The 25,539-nt window shown below is 55.6% G+C and overlaps 2 protein-coding genes across 3 annotated transcripts; one reads left to right on the forward strand and one right to left on the reverse strand.

Annotated features, from left to right (window-relative positions):
* The first annotated feature begins 1,620 nt into the window (after window positions 1-1,620).
* HSH2D (hematopoietic SH2 domain containing) lies at window positions 1,621-13,747 on the forward strand. Of its 2 annotated transcripts, none has more exons than XM_070519319.1 (6): window positions 1,621-2,483; window positions 5,760-5,903; window positions 7,341-7,430; window positions 8,429-8,594; window positions 9,136-9,270; window positions 11,454-13,747. In XM_070519319.1, exons 1-6 carry the CDS (start codon window positions 2,431-2,433, stop codon window positions 11,997-11,999), a joined length of 1,134 nt encoding a protein of 377 aa, XP_070375420.1. In that variant the 5' UTR covers window positions 1,621-2,430; the 3' UTR covers window positions 12,000-13,747. The 2 variants fall into 2 exon arrangements, with proteins under 2 accessions (XP_070375420.1, XP_014721367.1); XM_014865881.3 differs by lacking the exon at window positions 1,621-2,483 and adding an exon at window positions 3,079-3,553.
* A 6,273-nt stretch (window positions 13,748-20,020) lies between these two features.
* Window positions 20,021-25,334, reverse strand: CIB3 (calcium and integrin binding family member 3). The gene is made up of 6 exons (XM_014865953.3): window positions 25,284-25,334; window positions 25,054-25,088; window positions 23,302-23,413; window positions 22,352-22,499; window positions 21,294-21,489; window positions 20,021-20,345 (listed from the first exon to the last, which is right to left on the reverse strand). Exons 1-6 carry the CDS (start codon window positions 25,332-25,334, stop codon window positions 20,324-20,326), a joined length of 564 nt encoding a protein of 187 aa, XP_014721439.3. The 3' UTR covers window positions 20,021-20,323.
* Window positions 25,335-25,539: the final 205 nt, after the last annotated feature.

The raw sequence follows: 25,539 nt of genomic DNA on the forward strand, positions 1-25,539 counted from the left end.
CTTCTGCCTCTGGGCCCCAAACCTCAGCAAGGAGAGGGCAATGCAACTCGGAGGGGCTTGGGAGCCCTGCCATACACTCCTTTCCCCTGCTGGGCTTAGGGGCCTGCCCTGGGCGTCCCCGGCCTAGCTGCCATCAGCGTCTCTGGGGAGCTTTGTCACGGTCCCGTCCCCAGGACCTCCGGCCCCTGCTCCAGGAGGACCCTGAATCTTGCTCTAAAACTCAGAGTGCCCAGTGATGCCTGGAAAATGGCCGCTTTAGAAGACCTCCGCTTTCTTTCCACTCCTCCCTGGAACCGCAGAATTCAGAGAAAGTGATGGCTAATGGCCATAAATAGCAAACGCTGGTTGGGCAGCCCCCTACATTCCCCCCCACCCCCCCCTTCCCAGCCCCATGCCTGGCTTGCTGCTGGGCCCTTCACAGGTCCTGGGTCAGAGGGAGCTGCCTGGGCTCCAGTCCCAGCCTGGCCTCAGACCCAGGGCTCAGCACAGCTGAGGGCTGAGCCTCAGTTCCCTCCTGTGTCAAATGGGCGTGGTCATAGTTCCCACCTCACAGGATGGCTGTGAAGAGCCGAAGGCTGAGCCGAGAGAGATTAGCAGCTGTCAACATCCTCCTCCTCAATAACGTTGTCACCATCATTATCAGCATTAGCGTTAGCCTCCTTGTTCGTGTTGTGCCCCTAAAGAAGACTTCACTTCCCTTTTCTCATCTTGTCTCTAAGGGGGAACAAGTCATCCAAAAAGCTGACAGCTTCGAGCGGTGAGCGTTCCGTGCCGCAGCCGGGCAGGCGGAGCCCTCCAGGTCCTCAGTCCCACCTTGATTACACCCAGCCTCTCGCTCAGTCACCAGGTTTCCTTGTTCTAAGGACTCTGATGAGGTGGAGGGCAGGGAAGGGGCTGCTCAGCCATTGGCCCCTTGTGCTGAGAGAGATGACACTGTGGCTTTTTTTTATATAATAGCTTTATTGAAATATAATTGACACACCATACAATTCACCCACAAAAGTGTGCAATTCAGTGGATTTTAGTATATTTGCAGTGTTGTGCAACCATTGCCACAGTCAATTTAGAACATTCTCATCACCCCGTCCCCATGAGCAGTGCCCCTCCCCTCCCCAGCCCATGGCCACCACCCGTCTGCTTTCTGTCTGTGGATCTGTCTGTTCTGGACGTTTCCTACACATGGAATCACGCACTGTGTGGCCCTCTGTGTCTGGCTTCTCTCACTCAGCATCACGTCTTGGAGATCCATCATATTGTACTATGTCAGTGCTTCATCCTTTTTATGGCTGGGTGCACGTTTTTTATCTCTCCATTCGTTGACCGACGTCTGGGCTGTCTCCACCTTTTGGACGCCTTGGCTGTGGTCTGCTCCTCAAGGTGCCGAGTTCATCCCCAACCCAGGACCTTTGGCTTGCTGTCTCCTCTTCCACTAGCCTTTCCTGCATGTGGCCCTGTGTGTCATCTGTCTCCCCAGGGACTGCAGGCCCCAGCAGGGCAGGGACAGCGCCCCTCTTGTCTTCTGCTTCATCTCCAGCATCTGGCGTGGTGCCCACAGCTGGAGCTCAACCAATGTTTGTGGCGTGAATAAATGAGTGCGTGAACCAATAGAATGGAGGCACTGTAGGACTATAGAACCGAAAAGTTGCATGAAGCCCGGCGTTGGCAGAGCCTGACGCCCCACCCTGACAGCTATGGCCCCAGCATATCCCCAGGGCTGAGACAGCACTGTGGTCACCCACCTGGAGAGCCACACCCCACGGGGCCGTGAAAGTCCTGCTAACTAGCTGAGCCTCAGGTTGAAGCCCAGCCCTGATCTAGAGGGGCCGGGGCTGACTCGGGGGGTCGGCCTTGGAGTCCCAGCCCCCATCTCCCTGCTGGTCCCCTCCCGGAAGTTCCAGGGGGGCTGTCGGTTGGAGGGCTGTGGTCACCACAGGATGGGGGCGAGTCTGTGGTGACCTTCTCAGGGGAGGACGTTCGTCTGTGGGAGGCCACATCCGCCAAGCAGGTCAGGGCAGTCGGGGCAGCGCTCTGCGGTGGAGCCTCAGGGGGCCGGCCCGGGTGGGCGGAGAGGCCCCATGTGTCTGGAGCCTGAGCGCCACACACAGGTGGCCCTCGCTGGCCAGGCTTTCTAAGTGACAAGGGTCTCGGGTACTCTGGTCCCCTCCCCAGCAGCATTGCTCCTCGTCATCGAGGCTGGGAGGCGGCCCACGGCACAGTGGAAGGCCTGGAGGATCAGAGAGGCTCAGCGAGCGCCGCGGGCAGCCCAGCCCGTGAGGCCTGGAGCCCGAGCCAGGTACATGGGCCTCAGATGAGTCACAGTGCCGAGTCCTGGTGTTGCTACTCCTGACGGCCCGTGCTGAGTGCAAGACGGTTGCCTCTCCCGTCACCCTCCCGTGACTGGGGAGTGCTACTAGTCTGCCCACTTCACAGATGAGGAAACTGAGGCCCAGAGAGGCAAAGCAACTCACCCAAGGCCACACGGGGTGAGTGACAAGACGAGTTCCCTGTGTCTTCTGCTTGGGCCTCGTTGACCTGCAGACTCCAGATAAGGCCGCCCCCCCCGCTCCCGGGAGCAGGGGGCCGTGGGGGTGCCCAGCTGGAGCCTGCAGTGGGGGCTCTCAGGATGGGCTGGGCCGGGGAGATAGGCCCGCAGGGAGCCCCGGCTCAGCCGTGAGGGTCCAGACCACTTCTGCCCGGGCGGAGGAGGAAGTGGTTTTGTCCGAGCGCTGGGGCGGGGGGAGGGGAGTCAGCCAGTGCACATCTGGGGCCCACAGGTCCCCATGCTCAGGGCCAGCACTGTGGAGGGGCCACCAAAACGTTTGAGTTTTTTAAAATCAGAAGAAAAAAATGAATCCAATAATAATGAATATACAATAATGAATCTAGCCTGGACTACCCTCGTCCTGATGCTTATACAGTTATAAACCACAATTTAAATGTGATGTTTTTTTCTACAGAGGAAGTCATGACGTGGCCCTGTGCACACAGTGAGGCCCCAGCCTGTCCAGGCTCCATCCTGCCTCAGGGCCCTTGCGCATGCTCTTCCCTCCACCTAGAGCACACTTCCTGCACCCCATCAATCAAGTTGACTCCTACCTGCCCAGCTGCCCCTCCTCCAGATCATCTAGCCCCTCTGGGGGTTTTTGAACTCCAGTCCCCCCTTCCTGACAGGCTGTCATCTGAAACAGCACCCTTAGTTTCTCACTCCTCTTCATTGCTCGCTAGACTGGACAGGGCCTGCGTCTGTCTTGGGGTCACCTCTCTGTCTTCTGAGGATCTGGCATACAACAGGCACTCCATAAAGGCTTGTTGATGTCTAGGTGCAGCCAGGGTGCTCCTCCACCTGCAGCCCAACCGCTTTATTGGACTGCAGACAGAGGGCGACTGGGGCTGTCCCGGTCCCACCCCCGGGGCTCACCTGCTTAAGAAAACAGGAACCTCCCAGGGGCAGCGCCCCGCCCTGCTGACGTGCAGACCCTGAACCGAAACCCAGGCTCCTGCAGGCACCGAGCACAGCCAGGGCCAGGGCCTCGGCCGCCCAGGGGTCTGCCAGGTACGTGCCCCGGGGGGACCCTCCATCAGCTGCGGCCCACCTCCGGGCCGCCCTGCTTGGCCTCCAAGAGCCTCAGCCCCATCCTAGCGCTCGAGAAGACGGAGCATGGGCCCCTGGCCCGGGAGGGATGGGCTGGCGGGGACCAGAGGAGCTTGAGGCGTTTTCCGGGGGCACTGGGAGGTGACCACTGGAAGGGGAGCTGGGCTGGGGAAAGGACGTGCCAGGCAGGGGAACAGCATGTGCAGAGGCGGGGAGGGGAGAGAGCTGGGTCAGTTTTGGGTAGAGAGCGAGGATGTCCTTAGGCTGGAATGTGGCAGCCAAGGAGGCCAGGGAGGCCCCGGGCCGGGGTCGGGAGTCTGAAACGTGGTGAGGTTCGTGCCTCAGCAGTTAGGACAGTTATTCATGTCTATTCAAGAAGAGGTGTTATTTATCAGCAAACTCCCTGCACCCTCCTCTGTGCCCTCCCCATGCCAGGTGATGCTGGGGACTCAGAAAGGTCCAAAAGAACCTAGCCCTGGGCCCGGGCCCCAGGGCCCCAAATATGGAGCAGACAGAGCCAGACACAGGCGTTCCAGCTCCGTGAGATAAGGCTAGGCCAGAGGCAGGAACGGTGGGGAAGGTGGGGGACAGAGAAGGGTGCCAGGGCTTTGTCTAGGGGAAGAGGCAGGAAAGCTGCGTGGAGGGGAAGGTATTTTTGTTGAGTCTTGAAGGATATGTAGGCGTTCTCCCAGGTAGAAAAAAGAAGTCTGTCAACATTACCCCATGCTTGGTCACAACTGGATTCATGAATATTTATCATATACTTATACAGTGCCTAGCTCTGTAGGAGCTATACTTTCCTAGGTTAAATATCATCATTATCCCCAAATTGCAGATGAAAATACAGGCACAGAGAGGTTAAGTGACTTGCCCAAGGTCACACAGTGGCTAAGTGGGGGAGCTAGGGCTTGAGCCCAGGCTGTCTGGCTCCAATTCCAGACTCTTGATTGCTGTGTCACCCTCCTTTATTAGACATTTCTTAGTGGATCTATTTAAGTTTCCTTGCCACAGAATCCCCTGGGGCCACTCCCCAGGGCGTGCTTGCGTCTGTCTTCCGGCAGGAGAAAGTCAGTGTTGACTGGGTTTGTCCACACGCCCCCTCCCTGTGGAAACAGCCTGGGAACAGCGACTTTCTGCGATATTGAAATATTAGCCGGGCCAGCGGGGGGACCCAGCTTCGATTCAGAGAGCATCAAGGGTGAGAGTGGGGGGTTGTGAGCAGACGGTCGAGTCGGGCACGAGCCCTGTGCTGGTGAAACCCCGGCCTGATACTGTTCTGCCGTTCCGTGCTGTTTTCTCTCTCTCTGTCCGCCTCCCTGCCATTGGCTCACAAAGTCCAGTGGCACCTTGAGCTTAAAACTGTTGAGGACACATGTGAATTAGCGTCGAACCTGACACGTTACAGGTGTGCCCTCAGTGGCCACCAGGCCAGCCCGGTGGCCAGTTAAGTTCACATGCTCCGCTTTGGTGGCCCGGGGTTCCCTGGCCCGAATCCCGGGTACAGACATGGCTCCACTTGGCACGCCATGCTGTGGCAGGCGTCCCACATATAAAGTAGAGGAAGATGGGCACAGATGTTAGCTCAGGGCCAGTCTTCCTCAGCAAAAAGAGGAGGATCGGCAGCAGTTAGCTCAGGACTAATCTTCCTCAAAAAAAAAAAAAAGAGTGAAAATCGGAGTAAGTGGCCACCACGTGTGGTGACATTGGTGGCAGAAGCAACCATTTGGGGCCACCTCTCTCTAGTGTGTGATGAACCCATGGCAACCCTCTGTGGCGCCTGCTGTGTGTCAGCCGTCTCTCTCACTCACGGACCATTTTGCCATCTCCACAACCCTCCAGGGACCTTGATGGTTACTTAATATTTAGATAAACTCAGTTCTTAAACTTCAAAGCATGCATCTACACAGGGGGCTTCTTGCCACTTGCAGAATGGCCTAAGGATAAAGGGAAAGGGAGCAGCCTTGGAGGATGTTTGGGAGGAGTCCACGAATGAAGGTGTGTCAAGTGCCAGCGGATAGTAGCTGCTCACAAAACACAAGCCAGTTTCAAGCCCGTTGCTCTGAGCAGCCTGGAGGGCTTCTCAAAGGAGGAGGCACAGGGAGCCGCAAAAGTAGAGCAAAGCTGCGGGTAGACCAGCCTTGACTGTCTCTCCTCCCTCCCGCCCCAGGTCTGCCCCACAGGAAGCCATGACCGAGGCCAGCAAGCTGCCCCCGCCGCTGCCCCCACGACTCGACTGGTTCGTGCAGACGCAGGTGGACCAGCTGGCCCAAGGAGGAGTCCCCACGTGGTTCCACGGTGCCATCTCGAGAGAGTGAGGACACACCCACGCCTTCTGCCCTGCCCTTCACCCTCTTTCCTTGTCTACCTCACCCACCCCAGGCAGGTTTTCACTGCAGAATCTGAGCTCAGCTCAGCTCAGTGTGTGAAGAGCATGAAAAGGGCCGTGGAATCCTGGGCTTGAATCCTGCCTCCTTGCTGCGTGACCTCGGGCAAGTTACTTCCCCTGTCTGGACCTCAGCTTTCTCTATACAAGTGATCTGGCAGGCCCTCGCCCGCGTTCAGCGACGCCAGGCATCACCAGTCAGTGATGGCAGGATGCAGCCTCAGAATCCTTCTTAACACAGTGCCCCAAACAGCTGCCCTCTATCCATCAGGAGTAGAACCAGCATCACTTTCTGCATCAGACTGGGCTCTGAGGACATGAACAAACTCACCTAGTTAGTCACCACAAGGGCCTGGCTCTAAACAACTGGAGAAAAGAACATTCACTGCCCCTTTCTGCATGGGGGAAATAGAGAAAACATCGTGAAAGCCACGGAGAGGAGGAGCGGGCGTGTCTCTGAGTTCTGGGGCACACCGACAGAAACAGAACGTGAGCCGCACGTTGCGGTCTTAATTTTTCAGTAGCTGTGGTCAAAGAAGTGCAAACAGGTGGAATTCCTTTGAATCCCATCTTTTATTTACCCCGGTGCATCATAGCCAAGACATCATCGTTTCTACACGGGATCCGTGCCACAGAGTCATTCGTGAGACGCTGCACGTGCCTTTATTTGTCTGCAGTCTTCAAAACCTGGTGTTTTGTCCCCCAAAGCCTGTCTTGATTCGGACCAGCCACGTCCCAAGCGCTCAGTAGCCACACGTGGTCAGTGGCCTCTGTGTTGGACGACGTGGCCCACAGGCCCCCATCTTATCCCACAGAAGGCCACCCTCCTCTCTGCAGCCCCCGAAGGGGTGGGAGCCGTCCCAGGGAGGAGCGGGCGAGAGAGCACCCGCCGGGCACCGCCCCCACTCAGGGCCACGCAGGTCTCCTGCTCTCGCCGCTGCAGCGCTGGGCGCAGCGTTCGCTCTGCCGTGAGGAAGGCCAGCCAGGGAGCGACCCTCACCGGACACCACACAGCTGAGAAGAGCAGAGCTGGGTTTGAGCTCAAGTGCGTCTGAGACCAGCTCCTGCTCGTGGCCTCTGATGCCCTGAGCCACCCAGACGCGCCTCACTGGGGGTCCCAGGCACTGGGAAGGCGGGCAGGGGCTGTGGGAGACGGGAGGAGGTCGGGCCTGGGGTCAAGGTTGTCAGAGGCCTTCCGCCCCCTCTGGGGCGCCTCCCTGTCCCCAAAGACCACGAGGTCTGAGCCAGCCAGGAAACAACGTGGCTCCAGCAGAGTGTGCAGTGCTGGGGCGCCTGGGGACCAGGCGTCTGGCCGGACACCGGGCAGCTGGACCTCAGCCGTCTCCCTCCTGTTGTGCCTTCCAGGAACGCCGAGACCTTGCTGGAGTCACAGCCACTGGGGTGCTTTCTCATCAGAGTCAGTCACAGCCACGTGGGCTACACGCTGTCCTACAGGTAAGGCCGGGTGAGGGGCCAGGACAGGGCCCGCAGGGCTCTGGGACTTCCCAGGAGGGGCAGGCTGTGCTTCATACCTCAGCTTCTCCAAGAGCAACTAGTGTGAGGGTCTGGGCAGGTCTGGCTGAAGAGTGACCAGCAGACATGAGCCTGGGGATAAGTGAGTGAGATGGTTTGTCTGAGAACAGGGGCTGCTGGGGGCCCAAGAGTGGCTACTGCCCTTCCCCTAATCCCCTCCCCCTCCACCGTCCACTTGGCAACTCTCTGACTCCACCCCGGGGCGGGGGATGTGTTAGGAAAGCTCACGACAGTCTGGCTCCTTGAGGCCTCAAAGCTGATCTGGCATCTCAGAAGATTCAGTAGCACAAACTGCTTTTTGAAAGGACTGGAGGCCAAAGGAATGAAAAATCCAATGGCTCCCTTACAAAGTTACCTACAGTGGGAAAAACTTAGGCCTTGAGTCACACAGTCCAAGGCTTGGCTCAGCCACTTACATGCTGTGTGACCTTGGACAAGTTACTCAACCTCCCTTAAAGTCCTCATCGCTAACATGGAATACTAAAATTAATTCAGTGTTGATGTGAGGATTAAATAAGATACAGTAAGCACATAATGAGCCATTAATAAATGTATCCATTCATTAAGAGAGCGTTTATTGAGCACCTGCTGTGTGCCAGGTATACAGCCTTAGGCTGGGGCCTGACTCAAATTTTCATTGCTATCACTGCTATTGATCATTGACTCCTGGCAGGCGCTGAGCTAAGCTTTTTCATGCAATAGCTTGTTTTGTCTTCACAAGGACCCCTGAGGTCAGCCTTAGTGCTCCATGTTACAGATGGGGAAACTGAGGCACGGGGCTCACCTGCCCAGTGTCACATGGCTAATGAGTGGGAACCTGGGCTGTCAGGCTGCAGCCTCGGTGCTGCCAGCTTAAGGCTGGGCGGACACAGACAGAAGGAGGGAAGTGGTCTGTCCCAGCCGCGGTGCTGTCTTCACAGGGCCCAGAGCGGCTGCCGCCACTTCATGGTGAAGCTGCTGGATGATGGGAGCTGCACGATCCCCGGACAGGAGCGGGCCCACACCTCGCTGGACGCCCTGGTCGCCTTCCACCAGCAGCAGCCCTTGCGGCCCCACGGGGAGCTGCTGACACAGCCCTGCGGGCAGGTGAGGGCACACCTGGGACTGCAGCCACCTCGAGGGGCCGAGCCCTCCCCCCCCACCGCCCCCCCTCCCGCCCCCCCCCCCCCCCCCCCCCCCGGGCTCAACTTGCTCCCAATCGCCCCCTAAGGCTCCCGTGAGTCTCTCACTGCCATGGTCCCTGTCCCCGACGGCCCGACCTTCTGGTCCCTGTGCCTCTGCAGCTGACGTTTATTACAACAGCCCACGTGCCAGGATAACCTTGGTGGAGCCGCCAACGCAATTCCCTTAAAGGCGCGGTGGGCGTGGTCCGGGCCCTCCCGCCAAGGGAGGACTGTTCCTTCTAGGGTGGGAGGACGCGGTCCGGGCCCTCAGCCGCCGAGGGAGGACTGTTCCTTCTAGGGTGGGAGGACGCAGTCCAGGCCCTCAGACCTGCTGTCCTGGCCCCTGCTTCCTCATCAGCGCTGTGTTTGGTGCAGCTCATGAGCCCCCACTCCCAGGTTCAGCGTCCCCAGCCCCATCCTGTCCCCCCTCCTGGGGCTGAGCTGCCTGTCCTTCTCCTCCACAGAAGGATCCGGCCTGCGTGGATTATGAGGATCTCTTCCTTTACTCCATGGCCTTGGGGGAAGAACCTGCCAGCCCCGCCCATGGCCCCAGGGAATGTCAGAATCCCCGCTCCTGTCCTGTGGCCTCACTTGAGGAGGTATGTGACTGAAAGCTGGCACTTCCCACCTAGGGTCCAGGGAGGAGCAGAGCTGGCCCCAGCTGCCACAGGAGACTTTCTAGAATGAAGGTTGGAATCTGTAGCTCTGAGCTTAAAGCCTTTCAGTGACTTTCCAAGGCCCTGAGATTAAAACCCCAAGTATCACCTCAGCTCCTCCTTCTGCCCGTCACCAGCCCCACTCCAGCCCCTCTGCTGCCCTTTTTGTTGTTCAGATACATCAAGCTAACCACAGGAACTTTGCCCGCGCTGGTGCCACCCCAAGGCCTTTGTACGTGCTGTGTGCCCTACCCCCACAGTTCTCATGCTTGGCTGCTTCTTTCAGTTCTTCAAGTGTCTCCCTCTCCAGTCTCCAGGCCTGAAGTTGGCCCTGCATTCTCCATCGCATTCCCCTGTTTATTCACCGCAGAGCACTTTGCACAGTTTGAAGTCTTGTTTATTTATGGGTTTCATGTTTCCTGTCTGCCTCTCCCGTCAGACTGTGGGCTCTGGGAGGCCTCGCAATGTGTCGGCTGCTTCGCCTCTGCTTCTCCTGCCCTCGGAGAGGACCTGGCACATTGAAGGTGCTCAGCCAATGAATCCGGGGAGGAGAGGAATGAGTCAGTGAGTGACCCCAGCTCCTCAGGGCTGATCGGGCCCCTGGGTCAAGGCCTAAGTGCCCTCCAGGCCCTCTGCACAGCACGGAAGTTCGGACAGTAATGGAAATGAAACAGACTCATGTGACAGGCATTGGCAGGTGCCCAGTTTGGGGGCGAACAGTCAGGGCAGATCTCCTGGAGGAGGTGGCATAGCTCTGGGACATGCAGGGTGAGGAGGAGCCAAAGACACTCACAGATTTAGGCAGAGCATTCCAGGCAGAGGGAAGGGCATGTGCAAAGGTCCTGAGGCTTAGTGTGCTTGAAAAACAGAAGAACAACAAAAGCCAGTGTGTGGACGGAATGGAGTGAGTGAAAAGGAGATTGTTGGGAGGTGAGGGGCCAGGGTCTGCAGGGGCCAATCGAGCAGGGCCTCAGGGCCAGAGTGAGGAGCTGGGGCTCTGTTCCAGGTGTGCCAGGAGCCACGGGAGTGTGAGAGCGTGGTCAGATTGAGGGGCTTAAATGCTCCCTGTGGCTGCTGGCTGCAGAAGAGGGTGTCTGGGGGCAGTGGTGAAGGTGGCAGGAAGGAGGCAGGGACAGCATCCAGGTGGGAGGGACCAGAAAGGGTGCCCTGAGGGTGCAGAAGGAAATGGATATTTGGGAGCTTGCTGGTGGCTTGGAGGCGGAGGATGAGAGGGAGAGGGACGCTGTCATGGCCTGAGCCCTCGGTCCTCCATTATTTGGGAGATGACCACTACGGGAGCAGGGAAGCGGGGCAGGAAGAGAGGGCCGCCTGTGGAGGGCGTGCTAATGAGCTGGCTGCCGGGCCTCAGGCTCCCGGGGAAGGCTGGGACTCCGCGGGGCTGCTCTCCAGTCGTCCCGCCTCAGGGCGAGGGGGCTCGGGGACTTATCCTCCAGCTGCCACGGTCACTGGGCAGCTGCTGTTCCTGGGAGATTTTAATTCTCTGGCACTGCTGGGCTGCAATGTGCGGACACAGTGGGCTCTGGTGGCCAGAGAAGGCCCCAGGTCAGAGTCCAGGTGCTGGCACTCGGGAGTGGAGCTGCAGGCACTGAAGTGCTCAGGGCACAGAGGACGCGGGCAGGGCAGGGACAGGACCTGCCACAAATGACACCCAAGGTTTTGGCCTGAACAACCAGGTAGATCAGGGGTCAGCACACTGTGGCCCAAGGGCCACGTCCAGCTGCCGCCTGTTCCTGTATGGCCCGCGGGCTCAGCATGCGCTAATGTTTTTGAATAGTTAAAAAAAGCCCAGGAAAAATCTATTCCATGACCCATGAAAATTGGAGGAAACTCAGGCTTCTGTGTCCATAGCTTTACCGACCGCACTCGCTTGTGCGCAGCGGCTGTCTGGCCCCCACGCAGAAAGCCCTGCGCTCTAGCCCTTACAGACACCGTTCCCTGGCCTGGGGGACAGGCAGCCGCTTCCCAAGAGAAGGACGGGCCAGAGGCTCCCTCGGGGACGTTTCTCAGCCACAGGGCATCTGGGGGGAACCAGGTCCCCATTCCTGGGGCAGCGTCCAAGCTTTGCTGGGCAGGCTGGCCCGGGTCTCACCCCATCTCCGTTTCAGGCCTCCGCAAAGCCGGTCCTGCTCCGTGGGGCCCAGCAAAGGCAGCCAGAGGCAGAGCCGACCCGCGCGCCCCCCAAGGCGGCCGCTTCCTCCCACCCCCAGAGGACCCCTCTGGAGAAGGCCTGCCGGAAGCTCTGGAGGAACCTCAAGACAGTCCCCGAGACGGGCAGGAAGGTCCAGCAGCAGCTGAAAGCCCAGCTGGCGGCCGCAAGCCTGTCGTCGGTCTGGGACACCGGGCGACCCGCAGGGACCCGCAGCTCAGGGGCCCTGTCGGGCGGCGCGGCTGGGGAGGAGGACGGCGGCCCGGACCCATCTTTGTCCACGTGGCTCACAAGCCCCGCACAACCCCAGGCTCCCAGAGACAGAGACGGCTCGTCCGGGAGGTCGGCCAGCTGGAGCAAAGCGACCTCGGGGGCCAGGGGGTGGCACCAAGTGGTCATGAGGGCCCTGTCCCAACCAGAGCCCAGGGGCTTGGCAGAACCCCAGAAGGACTGGCTCCCAGAGGAGTACCGCCCCCCACCGCCCTTCGCCCCTGGGTACTGCTAGAGAACAGCTTGCCTGGCTCTGGGGCCCGGGCCCCCGGGGCTGCTCGCACCCGGACCCCTCGCTCTCTGCCACTGCCCCCGGCCCTGAGGAACCCCAGAAATGCAATAAAGACACTGCCTGGTCTGGGCCTGCAGTGGTCAGCGGGCGCCTGGTTATTTGAAGAAGAAGGAGACTACCAGCCGGCTGCAGCACTGGTCTGGGGCGCCAGGCCTGCCACATTTGTGAGTTCCTTCAGGCCTCTGAGCCGGCCCGTTAGGTAGGCTCATCCTGCACATTTTAAAGAAAAGACCGGGGTTCAGAGAGGAGGAGTGGCGTGGCCAAGGTCACATGGCTATGTGGTGTCAGCACCAGGATTTGAAGCTGGGTCCCTTCCAGCCCTTTCCCTGCATGCCCTGTGCCCAGGCTCAACCCCAAGTGCCCCCCTACAGGCAGGGCTGTGCACGCCTCCCTGGGGTCTCACGCAGATGACGGCCATGAGACTCTGGGAGGGGGCCGGCATGCAGGAAGCACCCTGACCCCTGTCAGCTTGAGGAGCAGCATGTGAGTCCCTTTCTCTCATAAAGGGAGAGGTGGCCCAGGACCATGATTGGGGTGTGCTCTCGAGGGAGTCCTGGGTCACAGGGCTGTGTGACCTTTGGCAAGTCACTAGACATCTCTGGGCCTGTTTCCTCATCTTGAAAGTGGGGAGAAGAGCAGTCCCTCTTTCTCTGGACGAACCTGCAGGTTGCATGTAAGACCAGGGCTTTGGCACACAGTAGGTGCTTAATAAATGGTGGTTAGGGTGGGAGTGGTGCTCTAGAACCATGCACAGTGGAGGTGTGTGTCAAGGTCCCTGAGGGCTGGCTCAGCTGCAGGGATGACCTTGGATTGACTGGGGCCACAGACAGGGTGCCCAGGATGACCGCGTGTGGACTGGGCCTGGGGCCTCTTGGGTGAGGTGGGCCTGGGCTCAGGTCGGCCTCTGCAGCCGACTTAAGGTGCAGCCTTGGGCCAGTCACTCTGTTCCCTCTGAATGAAGCCTGACGGCTCCTCGGCCAACGCTGCTGGGACGCCATCGGCAGCCAATGCGATGGCAGAGAGACAGGCGCTTCATAAACTGTAAGGCACTGCGCCAGCCTCAGTGAATGTCACTCCCACCCCCCACCCCCCAGCGGTTGTAGTAAATAAGCAGGGAGTTAAAGCTTCAGTCCCCTTGAGGAGTTCAGGGACCGAGGCAAAGAGGGGCCTCGCGCAGTGGTGGCAGGGCTTGGCCTTGGGGGTCCTGGGGTGGGGCAGCATGGGCCTGGTCTCTGCCCCGCAGTGGAGAGAAATCTGGAAGTCAGCCCCTTCCCTGTCTAAATGGGGCCCAGAGCGGGTGCAGTCACCCCCAGGGTCCCAGGGCGAGGACGGGGGTGGGAGCTCAGGCCGCCTTGGCCCAGCCCCAGCTTTAAGATGGAAAACACAGGAGGCGGGACGAAGATGGCAGAGTGAGTAGTCTTCTTTGTCTCTCCCCCTTCAAATCTACAACTATTTGGACATTCACCGGTTAACAAAGGATATTCATATAGCATCTCAAGACGCCTGAGAGGGGCTGGCCCTGTGGCCGAGTGGTTAAGTTCGCGCACTCCGCTGCAGGCGGCCCAGTGTTTGGTTCGAATCCTGGGCGCGGACAAGGCACTGCTCATCAAACCACGCTGAGGCAGCGTCCCACATGCCACAACTAGAAGGACCCACAACTAAGAATATACAACTATGTACCAGGGGGCTTTGGGGAGAAAAAGGAAAAAAATTTAAAAAAAAAAGATGCCTGAGAGACTCGTGCTGCTATACATCGGAAGGTGGATGGACTTCCCCCTGGGAGGAGGTGGAGATAGGTGAAAACTCTCTGACCCCCGACCCCCAGACAGCCTAGCACCTGCAAGCGACTTTCCTCCAGCGGACTCCCCCATAACATCGTCACGCACCAAGGGTGGGAGTGTGCGCGCACCAGCAGAGTGATGGTAGAAACAGGTAATTACAGCCCTAGCTAAGCCCCCCGCGATTACACCTAAGCCCAGGGGGAAACTCCAGGGTCCCGCAGCTGCCGGCAGGGAAAGCCTCTGCTCGCCATTAGCAGGGAGGCCCCGCCCAGCATTCAGAACGCCGGGAAGCTCCCAAAGACCGGAATCCACGGCAGCGCACCAGCCCGCCAGCTGCTACCGGGCCCACAGACTCTGGCCATGTCCCAGACAGGGCAAGGGGCTCCCAGAGATTCTGTGGGAGTGGTCTGGGGCTGGGTGGAGCTCCAGCGGAACGGCTACGTGGCCCAGGGGGAACTCCAGGTTCCCACAGCAGCCTCAGCAAAAGCCTCTACATAGCACTAGTGGAGAGGCCCCGACCGGCAACCACAAGGCTGGAAGGCCCTGGGGCAAAAGTAGCACAGCGAGGTGAGCTAACCACAGAATGCAGGAGATGCCCATAGCTCTGCTGGGACCTATAGTGGACAAGTGAGATCTTGTAGGCTCTGACAGTGACAGAGCTGCGAATATAGGTGATCCTGCTCCCACTGCTGGGAAAGCCCACAACACCACTGCAGACCCTAAGGAGGGAGCACATCTAGGTGGTCTGCAACAGTAGGCACCAGCAGCCCGAAGCCCCCTTGTAACTTCCGCAACAGCTGAAGAGGGACCCCACAGGGCCACTGTGACTACGAGGAGGGGCCCAGGCCCAGTTAGCAATAGCTGACAGTGTTCCTGGTCGGTGCAGTGTAAACAGCTGCTCCCCACCCCCCACAGCAGTAGAAACAAGTGGAAGCAGTAACTAAACTCTATGTCTATGTGGTGGCACAAATCCATGCTATCAAGCAGTATGAAAAAATATATTAAATCTCCAGAACAGAAGGAAGATGACAAATACCCAGAAAACAATCCCAAAGACAATGAAATCTATAACCTAAATGACAATGATTTCAAAACAGCCATTATTTAAAAACTCAAGGAGTTAAAAGAGAATTCAGATAGACAACTCAATGAGTTCAGGAGCTATGTCACAAAAGAGCTTGACATTATAAAGAAGAACCAATTAGAAATACTGGAGATGAAGAACACAATGGAGGAGATCAAGAAAAATCTGGACTCTCTGAACAGTAGGGTTGATAATATGGAGGACAGAATTATCAATTTGGAGGATAGGAATATAGAAATGCTGCAGACAGAGGAGGAGAGAGAACTAAGACTAAAAAGAAATGAAGAAACTCTCCAAGAAATATCTGACTCAATTAGGAAATGCTACATAAGAATTATAGGTATCCCAGAGGGAGAAGGTATCCCAGAAGGAGAAGGGGGCAGAAAGCCTGTTCAAAGAAATAATGGCTGAGAACTTTCCAAACTTGGGGAGAGAGATGGAACTTCATGCAACAGAAGCCAATAGATCTCCAAACTTTATCAATGTAAGAAGACCAACCCCAAGGCATATAGTAGTGAAGCTTGCAAAAGTCAATGACAAAGAGAAAATACTAAGGGCAGCCAGGCAGAAGAAAATAACTTACAAAGGAACCCCAATAAGGCTATCAGCAGATTTCTCAGGAGATACCTTACAGGATAGAAGAGATTGGAATGAAATATTCAAAACTCTGAAGGACAAAAACATACAGCCAAGAATACTCTACCCAGCGAAAATATCCTTCAAAGTGATGGAGAAATAAAAACTTTCCCAGATAAACAAAAGTTAAGGGAGTTCATTGCCACAAGACCTCCTCTTCAAGAAATGCTCAGGAAGAACCTTATACCTGAAAAATCAAAAAAAGGAAAGGGGTTACAAAATCCAGAACAAAGGAGATAAGCAGAAGGACAATAACAGAAAGTAGCAGCTCTCCATCAGAACAGGTTAGCAAAAGTTAAATAAAACATTAAAGATAAATGGAATGGAAACACCAAGAATAAATATAACCTAGTCATTTTAACCACAAACTCACAACACTAAAATGAAGAGGAAAAAAAATCTGACAATAACAACCTAGAAGGGGAAGAGAAAAGGGACGGAACGTTTTAATTTAAGGAAATAAGAGGCTATCAGAAAAAGAACTACCTCATCTACAAGATGTGTTATACAAACCACCTGGTAACCACTAAACAAATAACAAGAATAAAGACAGAAATTACAAATAAGAAGAAAGCCAATACAGAAATTTACCTACCTGAATTAGGAATCCAAAAATCATGGGACGAGAAACAAAGGAAATGCAAAATAACCAAAAAAAAAGTGATAAAATGGCAGCAGTAAGCCCCCACATTTCAATAATCACTGTAAATGTAAATGGATTGAACTTTCCAATCAAAAGACACAGAGTGGCAGGATAGATCAAAGAACAAGACCCAACAATATGCTGCCTCCAGAAAACACATCTCAGCCCCAAAGACAAACACAGACTCAGAGTGAGGGGATGGAAGACAATACTCCAAGCTAATAATGAACAAAAGAAAGCAGGTGTCGCCATACTTATATCAGACAAAGTAGACTTCAAAGCAAAACAGATAAAGAAAGACAAAGAGGGGCAGTATATAATGATAAAAGGGACGCTCCACCAAGATGACTTAACACTTATAAATATATACGCACCCAACACAGGAGCGCCAAAATTTGTAAAGCAACTCTTAACAGAAGTAAAAGGAGACATCAACAACAATACAATAATACTAGGGGACCTCAACCCCCCATTAACACCAATGGATAGATCATCCAGACAGAAAATCAACAAGGAAATTATAAAATTAAATGAGAAATTAGACTAGATGGACTTAATAGAAATATATAGAACACTTCATCCAAAAACAGCAGGTTACACATTCTTCTCAAGTGCGCATGGAACATTCTCAAGGATAGACCATATCTTGGGAAACAAAGCAAGCATCAATAAATTCAAGAGGATTGAAATAATATCGAGCATCTTTTCTGATCATAATGCTATGAAACTAGAAATCAACTACAAGAATAAAGCTAGGAAAGGGGCAAAAATGTGGAGGCTAAACAACACGCTACTGAACAAACAATGGATTATTGAAGAAATTAAAGAAGAAATCAAATATTATCTGGAGACAAATGAAAATGAAAACACACCGTACCAAATTATTTGGGACACAGCAAAGGCAGTCCTAAGAGGGAAATTCATTGCAATACAGGCTCACCTCACTAAACAAGCAAAATCTCACATAAACAACCTCAAACGACACCTAACAGAATTAGAAAAAGAAGAAAAAACAAAGCCCAAAGTCAGTAGAAGGAGGGAAATAATAAAAATTAGAGCAGAAATAAACAATATTGAAACAAAAAAGACCGTAGAAAGGATTAATGAAACAAAGAGTTGGTTCTTCGAAAAAATTAACAAAATCGATAAACCCTTAGCCAGACTCACTAAGAAAAAAAGAGAGAAGACTCAAAGAAATAAAATTAGAAATGAGAGAGGCGAAATCACAACAGATACCGAAGAAATACAAAGGATCATAAGAGAATACTATGAAAAACTATATGCCAACAAATTGAACAACCTAGAAGAAATGGATAAATTCTTAGACTCATACAACCTCCCCAAACTGAATCAGGAAGAAATGGAGAATCTGAATAGACCAATCACAAGTAAAGAAATAGAAACAGTAATCAAAAACCTCCTCAAAAATAAGAGTCCAGGACCAGACGGCTTCTCTGGAGAATTCTACCAAACATTCAAAGAAGATTTAATACCTATCCTTCTCAAACTATTCTAGAACATAGAGGAAGATGGAGAACTCCCTAATACAATCTACGAAGCCAACATCACCCTGATCCCCAAACCCGACAAGGACAACACAAAGAAGGAAAACTACAGGCCAATATCACTGATGAACATAGATGCAAAAATCCTCAACAAAATTCTGGCAAACCGAATACAGCAATACATGAAAAAGATTATACACCATGATCAAGTGGGATTTATACCAGGGACACAGGGATGGTTCAACATCCACAAGTCAATCAACGTGATTCACTACATCAACAAAATGAAAAACAAAAACCACATGATCATCTCAATAGATGCAGAGAAAGCATTCGACAAGATCCAACACCGATTTATGATAAAAACCCTCAAGAAAATGGGTATAGAAGGAAAGTACCTCAACATAATAAAGGCCATATATGACAGACCCACAGCCAACATCATACTCAATGGACAAAAACTGAAAGCTATCCCTCTGAGGACAGGAACAAGACAAGGGTGCCCACTTTCACCACTCCTATTCAACATAGTACTGGAGGTTTTGGCCAGAGCAATTCGGCAGGAAAAAGAAATAAAAGGAATCCAAACAGGCAATGAAGAAGTAAAACTCTCGCTGTTTGCAGACGACATGATCTTATATATAGAAAACCCCAAAGAATCCATTGGAAAACTATTAGAAATAATCAACAGCTACAGCAAAGTTGCAGGGTATAAAATCAACTTACATAAATCAGTGGCATTTCTATACGCTAACAATGAGCCAACAGAAAAAGAACTCAAGAACTCAATCCCATTCACAATCACAACGAAAAGAATAAAATACCTTGGGATAAATTTAACCAAGGAAGTGAAAGATCTAGGCAATGAAAACTACAAGACTTTCTTGAAGGAAATTGATGAAGACATAAAGAGATGGAAAGACATCCCATGCACATGGACTGGAAGAATAAACATAGTTAAAATGTCCATGCTACCTAAAGCAATCTACAGATGCAATGCTATCCCAATCAGAATCCCAATCATACTCTTTACAGAAACTGAACAAAGAATCCTAAAATTCATATGGGGCAAGAAAAGACCCCAAATTGCCTTAGCATCCTGAGAAAGAAGAACAAAGCTGGAGGCATCACAATCCCTGACTTCAAAACATACTACAAAGCTACAGTAATCAAAACAGCATGGTACTGGTACAAAAACAGGTGCACAGATCAATGGAACAGAACTGAAAGCCCAGAAATAAAACCACACATCTATGGACAGCTAATCTTCGACAAAGGAGCTGAGGGCATACAATGGAGAAAAGAAAGTCTCTTCAACAAATGGTGCTGGGAAAACTGGGAAGCCACATGTAAAAGAATGAAAATTGACCATTCTTTTTCACCATTCACCAAAATAAACTCAAAATGGATCAAAGACCTAAAGATTAGGCCTGAAACAATGTCTTCTAGAAGAGAATATAGGCAGTACACTCTTTGACATCAGCTTCAAAAGAATCTTTTCGGACACCATAACTCCTCAGACGAGGGAAACAATAGAAAGAATAAACAAATGGGACTTCATCAGACTAAAGAGCTTCTTCAAGGCAAGGGAAAACAGGATTGAAACAAAAAAACAGCCCACTACTTGGGAAAAAATATTTACAAGTTATTTATCCAACAAAGGGTTAATCTCCATAATATATAAAGAACTCACACAGCTCAACAACAAAAAATCAAACAACCCAATCAAAAAATGGGCAGAGGACATGAACAGAAATTTCTCCAAAGAAGATATAAGGATGGCCAATAGACACATGAAAAGATGCTCATCATCACTAATCATCAGGGAAATGCAAATCAAAACTACACTAAGATATCACCTTACACCTGTCAGAATGGCAAAAATATCCAAAACCAAGAGTGACAAATGTTGGAGAGGCGGTGGAGAAAAAGGAACCCTCATACACTGTTGGTGGGAATGCAAACTGGTGCAGCCACTATGGAAAACAGTATGGAGATTTCTCAAAAAGTTAAGAATAGAAATACCTTATGACCCAGCCATCCCACTACTGGGTATCTATCCTAAGAACCTGAAATCAGCAATTCCAAAAGTCCCATGCACCCCTATGTTCATCACAGCATTATTCACAATAGCCAAGATGTGGAACCAACCTAAGTGCCCAGCAACTGACGATTGGATAAAGAAGATATGGTATAGATATACAATGGAATACTACTCAGCCATAAAAAAGGACAAAGTCGTCCCATTCACAACAACATGGATAGACCTTGAGGGTATTATGTTGAGTGAAATAAGCTAGACAGAGAAAGCCGAATTCTGTATGACTCCACTCATAGGTGGAAGTTAATATATAAACAAAGACAACTGATTGGTGGTTACCAGGGGAAGGGGGGGTGGCGGAGGGCACTAAGGGTGAAGTGGTGTACCCACAACATGACTAACAATAATGTACAACTGTAATTTCACAAGGTTGTTAACTATCATAATCTTAATAATAATTTTTTTTAAATATGGAATACACGTCCTCCTGGCAGGCGTGCGAGCGCCGCGTTTATTCCCAGAGCGAGAGGGACCTCCCGCGGGCGAGGGCCTCCGCCACTCCTCCTCCTCAGCGCGCTCAGATGCGGATGTGGAAGGTGCTGTGCGAAGGAAGAGGGGTTCCGTGTCAGCGGACGCCCGGCGCCCCACCCCGCGCGCTCCTCTCCCCGCCCCTCAGCCGACGGCCGCGGGGCCAGAGCACAGCTCTGTGGGTGCGAGTGTGCGTCCAGGCTGCACCCCAGACTTGCTGTGGCACTCTGAGTGGGCGGCTGCCCCCCTCTGAGCCTCAGCGTCCTCCCCGTAAGGCGGGGGCCACAGCTGTCTGTCCTTCAAGGTCTGCGTTGAGGGCCGTGGGGCGGCCGTGCGGCCGGGGCGCAGGAGGGCGCCAGGCTGCTGTCAGCACGCACGTCTCCACCCGCCAGGGGACAGCGCGCCTCCCGGGGCGGAGCCAGGAGGCCCTTTGCGCGCCGCGCGGGCTGCCTCGGTGGGCCGCTGTGCTCCGAAAGGGCCGGGCCGCGGACCCTGCCGCCTGCGCCCTGCGGCCCACGGCAGCCCCGACGACACGCGCACGCGGGCGAGGCTGTGCGCCAAGAGCACCACTGACGGGCGCGGAAACGTGCGCCTCACGTCACTGTCGTCCGTCTCGAGTGCTATTATTGATTTTTCCCCACCACTTAAAAATGTAAAATCCAGCTCACGGGACGTACAAACACAGGCGGCAGGCCACTTGCTATGTTAACTCACTTAACGCCCACCGTCGGCCGCACGGTAGGGCTCTGGTTCTCCCCGGGACTGCCAAGTACAGCTGTGCAGTCTGTTCACTGCAGTGTTCACGCAAGTGAGGGCTGAAGTCCAGCCGTGTTCCACCCCCAAAGAGCCGTGTCCACTCACAGGAGGTGCCCACGGGGCCCCTCATTATCCCCATTTTAAAGATGCAAGGACCGAGGCCAGAGAGGTTGGGAAAGTTCCCCAAGGTCACACATGGGGTCTGCACTGCCTGGTGAGGCCCTCCGGGCGGGCGGCTGGGGCGCGGCGGCGAGGAGCCTCACCTGAGGAAGTCGGGCGCCCGCAGGATCACGTGCTGGAAGTCGTCCAGGGACAGCCGCCCGTCGTGGTCCGCGTCGGCCTCGTCCAGCACCTTCTCACACACCAGGCTCACCTCCTCGGCGCTCAGCTCGCCCCGCGTCAGCTTGGTCACCGTCTGCTCCAGGTCCCACGCGCAGATGTAGTCGTCGTCGTTAAAGTCTGCAGGACTGAGGGGGTCATGGGGTGGGGGCACAGCGGGTGGCAGGCAGGCTGGGCCAGCCGTGGGCACACTCGTTCCCATGTTAGGAGGAAACTGAGGCACTGGAGGGACCCCAAGACCCTGTGGGGAAAGCTGGGTCTTGCTTTGGAATCAGGCAGGGACCTCCTGGGAGGTCATTCATTCACACAACAAGCATTAATGGAGCACCTACTATCTGCCAGGCATGTGTACCTGTGTTTCATTCATTCACTCAACAAGTATTTATGGCGTGCCTACTGTGTGCCACGCACTGGGATACATTTTTATTCACTCAACAAGTATTTAGTGAGCGCCTACTATGTGCCTAGCACTGGGATAGATTTTCATTCAACAGGTATTTATTGAGCACCTACTACGTGCCAGGCACACTAACTGTTTTTCATTCATTCATTCACTCAACAAGTGTTCGCTGAGCACCGACTGTGTGCCAGGCGCGGGAGACAGATGATGGACAAGCCAGACACCGAGGCTGCCCTCGGGCCTCCTCAGCGAGAAGGGCGGCGAGAAGGGAACAGGTGACAGGAGGAAATTCAGCAGCCCAGCTCCCGCCGGGGGGCGACAGGACGCGGGCTGGAGAGTGGCCGGCGGGGCCGCTGTCGGCGGCGACACGAGGGCGGGGAGGCGGGGACACGGGGGCGGTCGCGGCCCGCAGGCAGGTGGAGGGGCGGGGGTGCGGGGGGCGCGGGGGGCTCGGGCAGAGGGGCGGGGCCCGCGGGCGGAGGGGCGGGGTCCGCGGGCGGAGGGGGGCGGCCGCCGGCTGGGCATCTGAGACTCGGGGCGACCCCCCGCCCCGCTTCCTCCCGCCCCCGCTGCCCCGCGCACCGTAGATCTTAAAAGCGTAGTAGGCTTTGAGGTCGCGGGGGGCCATTTCGCTCATCACGGAGAACATGTCCAGGAAGTTGTTTAAGGTCATGTGGCCGTCCCCGTCCTCGGAGAAGACCTGCGCGATGCGCTGGCGGAAGGGGTTGTCCTGGGGGCGGGAGGCCAGGGGCGCCTGAGCGGGCCGGGCTCACGCGGTCCCCCTCGCGGCTCCCTCGGCCCTGGGACCCCCGCCCGCGCGCTCGAGTCCGCTCGCCTGGCCGCCGCCGGCTCCGGTGCGCGCGGGGCTCAGCGGGCCCATCGAGGCTGCCCTAGGAGTCCCCTGAAAAGTCGGGGTGCTTCCTCTGGGGCAGCGCTCCCCGGGGAAAGCGGGGGCAGCGGGGGCTTCCTTCACTCCCTCGGGAAGGCAGGCCGCCTCCTCCCGGCAGGAGCCGGGCCGGGACCCCAACGCACATCCTCGCTCCGGGCCCCTGCGTCCGGTCGTGCCCGAAGTGGGCCGGAACTGCCCCTGGGTCTCCTGCTCTGTGATCCAAGCCGTTCAGTCCCTCCTGAGTGAGGTTTCTGTCCCTCGAGATAAAATAGTCTCTGCTCACAGTCACTCGTCCCACAAGTGCCCCTCGGAGGCACGAAGCACGCGTCAAACCCCCGGCTGAGAAGAAGGCGGACTCGTAGCTCCTACTGTGAAAATAACTAACGTCCCTGGGGCTTGCCACGCAGCCGGCCCTGCGCTGAGCCCTCCACCTGCGTTATCTCACCTCATCTTTCCAACAACCCAGGGTTTGAATCCTGTCTCTCTCACGTCCTGGCTGTGTGGCCCTGAACAAGTGTGTTAACCTCTCTGAACTTGGGTTTCTTCATCTGTAAAATGGGAATAATTGCAGCACCCATCTTACAGGAATGTGGCAAGGGCCATCCATCCTGTGTGTCCCTGCCTGTCACACGGCCAGGCATACCTTCAGCTCAGGCATGCCGCTGATGAGCTCGTACGGCACCTTCACGTCGGGGCTGCTGGTGTAGTCCAGAGGGACGAGCTGGGGGGCCAGGTCCTGGTAGCGATAGAAGAGCCTGGTGTGGGAGGGAGATGCCGGGAAGAGCTGGGCGGTGGGAGCGGGGATGCCTCTGCTCTCTCGCCCTCGCAGCGGCTCCGTCTCTGCTGAAGGATGCTGGGTCCTCAAGAGCCATCGACCCTGGGCCCAGCCTTGCAGTAGACAGAGCCGGACACAGGCACTTCCATCCCCCGGGACAGGGCCAAGGTGGAGAGAGGGCCCCAGAGCTAGGGGCAACTCCGGTGGGAAAACAAGCCAGGGAGGAGGAGGGACTCCTGACAGCGGGTCACAGATGCTGGGCTTCCAGGCTAAGCGGGAGCTCACTGGGCAGAGGGGATGACAGAGGGGGTGCGCCTCGGCCAGGTGTCTCACCGAGCGTCCAGAGACTCTGAGCTAGTGGATGCCTCTCTGGGCATCATCGTGTTGTCAGCAAGAGCCCGTCCTAAAGACCCCTGTCCTCACACTCTCCTTCTCTCCCTTGTGGGAGACAGGGCGCCCTCCACAGGGCGGAGCGGAAACAAAGGCTCTTCTCAGAGTGAATGAAAGGCACTTTGCAAAACACCAAATACCACCTCCATCCCTGGGTGGTGAGGCCAGCTCTCCTCTGCAAGGCCCGCACCTGGTGACCCCTGGCTCCCTGGGGGTGTGCTGAGCGCAGGCTTCAGAGACCCCAGGTCAGAATCCCCGAGCTGCTGGGGACTGTCTCTGAGGGGCCAGGAGCTGCTGGCTCGTTGATGGCTGGGGACTCGAGGAGGGGGCACCTGGAATTGCGGCCCTGACCACACGGCCCCGTCTGTGTCTCCTCAGGGAACGGCCTGGCTTTAGGTTTCTGTGTGGCCTTGAGCAGTCCCTCTCCCCCTCTGAGCCTCCGTGAGTCTATCTGACCAGAAAGAAGCTTGGGACAGACGGAATGTCGGCCCTGAAACTTCTTGGGGCCCTGTCCATCTGCAGAGCAGAGTCAGCCTCCCAGCCTGAGCCTCAGTTTCCCCATCAGTAATCCGATCGCAATGGCCAGTGTGACCCTGCGAGCTGTCCTCACTCAGACAATGGGGCTCGCTGGCAAAAGGTGTGCCCATCAATAATGGATGCCCCGTGCCCACACGACTGGGGCCTTGGCCCCGATCACGCTGCGGCTGAACCCCGGCCAGCTTGGGTTTCACAGCTCCGAGTTCATGGGTCGGGGCCTCTGGACAATGGCTCCGTGGGCTGAGCGATGACGTGGGATACCCATCTATACCTGTCTCGCTCGTGCCAGGGGCCTGCAGCAGCTTCAGGCCACCTCCCCACCCCCTGGCCTTGATGCCAACCCCACAGCCAGAGCTGGCTCTGGCCTCTGCCCCTGGCGTCCCAGTCTCCCGTCCCGGCCTCTCCACGCCAGCCTGGGGGACCTGTCTGACACACTGACCCGTCTCTTCCCAGCTCGCACTCTCTGAGGCTCCCACCACCCTCGAGAGAAAGCCCAAGCTCATCAACCTAGAGGTGTGACGGGATGACAAGATGGGACTGCCCGCCCTCCCCAGCTCCGCCCACGTCCCCTGACCAGCCTGCCATCCCCCATTGGCAGTTTAACCGCCACGAAGCCCTGAGCCCTGTCACTCAGCAGAGCCTCCGGTGAGGAGCAGAGTTGCTCAGACCTTCCTCCCCGCTCCACAGACTGACCTCATGATCTCCTTCCTCGTGAAGAAGGTGCAGTCCTGCGGACAGAGAAGCTGGCTGCCCGGGCCGCCGTGGCCACCTGCCCTCCCTCAGTGGGCCGCCTCCGCCCAGGGCTGCGCCCAGAGCTGCCCCAGGACCCCTGCCGCCCGCCGCCCGGGAGGAAGGGTGCTGTCCCCGGCGCTCAGGCCAGGCCAAGGCTGCCAGACCCACCAGGGCCCGGCTGCTGTCCCTACCTGATACGCTTCCAGCTGCTCGTGAGTGAAAACAGCCGGCTTGTTGCCCATGGTGAGCCCGCTGCCAGGACCCGGGGACAGGCTCTGGAGGCCCCGCTCTCCTCAGGGCCACACCAGCTGCCAGGCTGCTGCGCATCAGCGTGTGGGCAAATCTCCCTGCCCTGGCTGTCACCTGCCCACCCGCCTGTCACCCCCAGCCTAGGGAGACTCAAGTTACAGCTGGGCTCTCTGGGCAACAGCCCGAGGATGTCCACGG

Source organism: Equus asinus, chromosome 10 (genome assembly GCF_041296235.1).
Source record: "Equus asinus isolate D_3611 breed Donkey chromosome 10, EquAss-T2T_v2, whole genome shotgun sequence".
Classification (NCBI taxonomy): domain Eukaryota; kingdom Metazoa; phylum Chordata; class Mammalia; order Perissodactyla; family Equidae; genus Equus; species Equus asinus.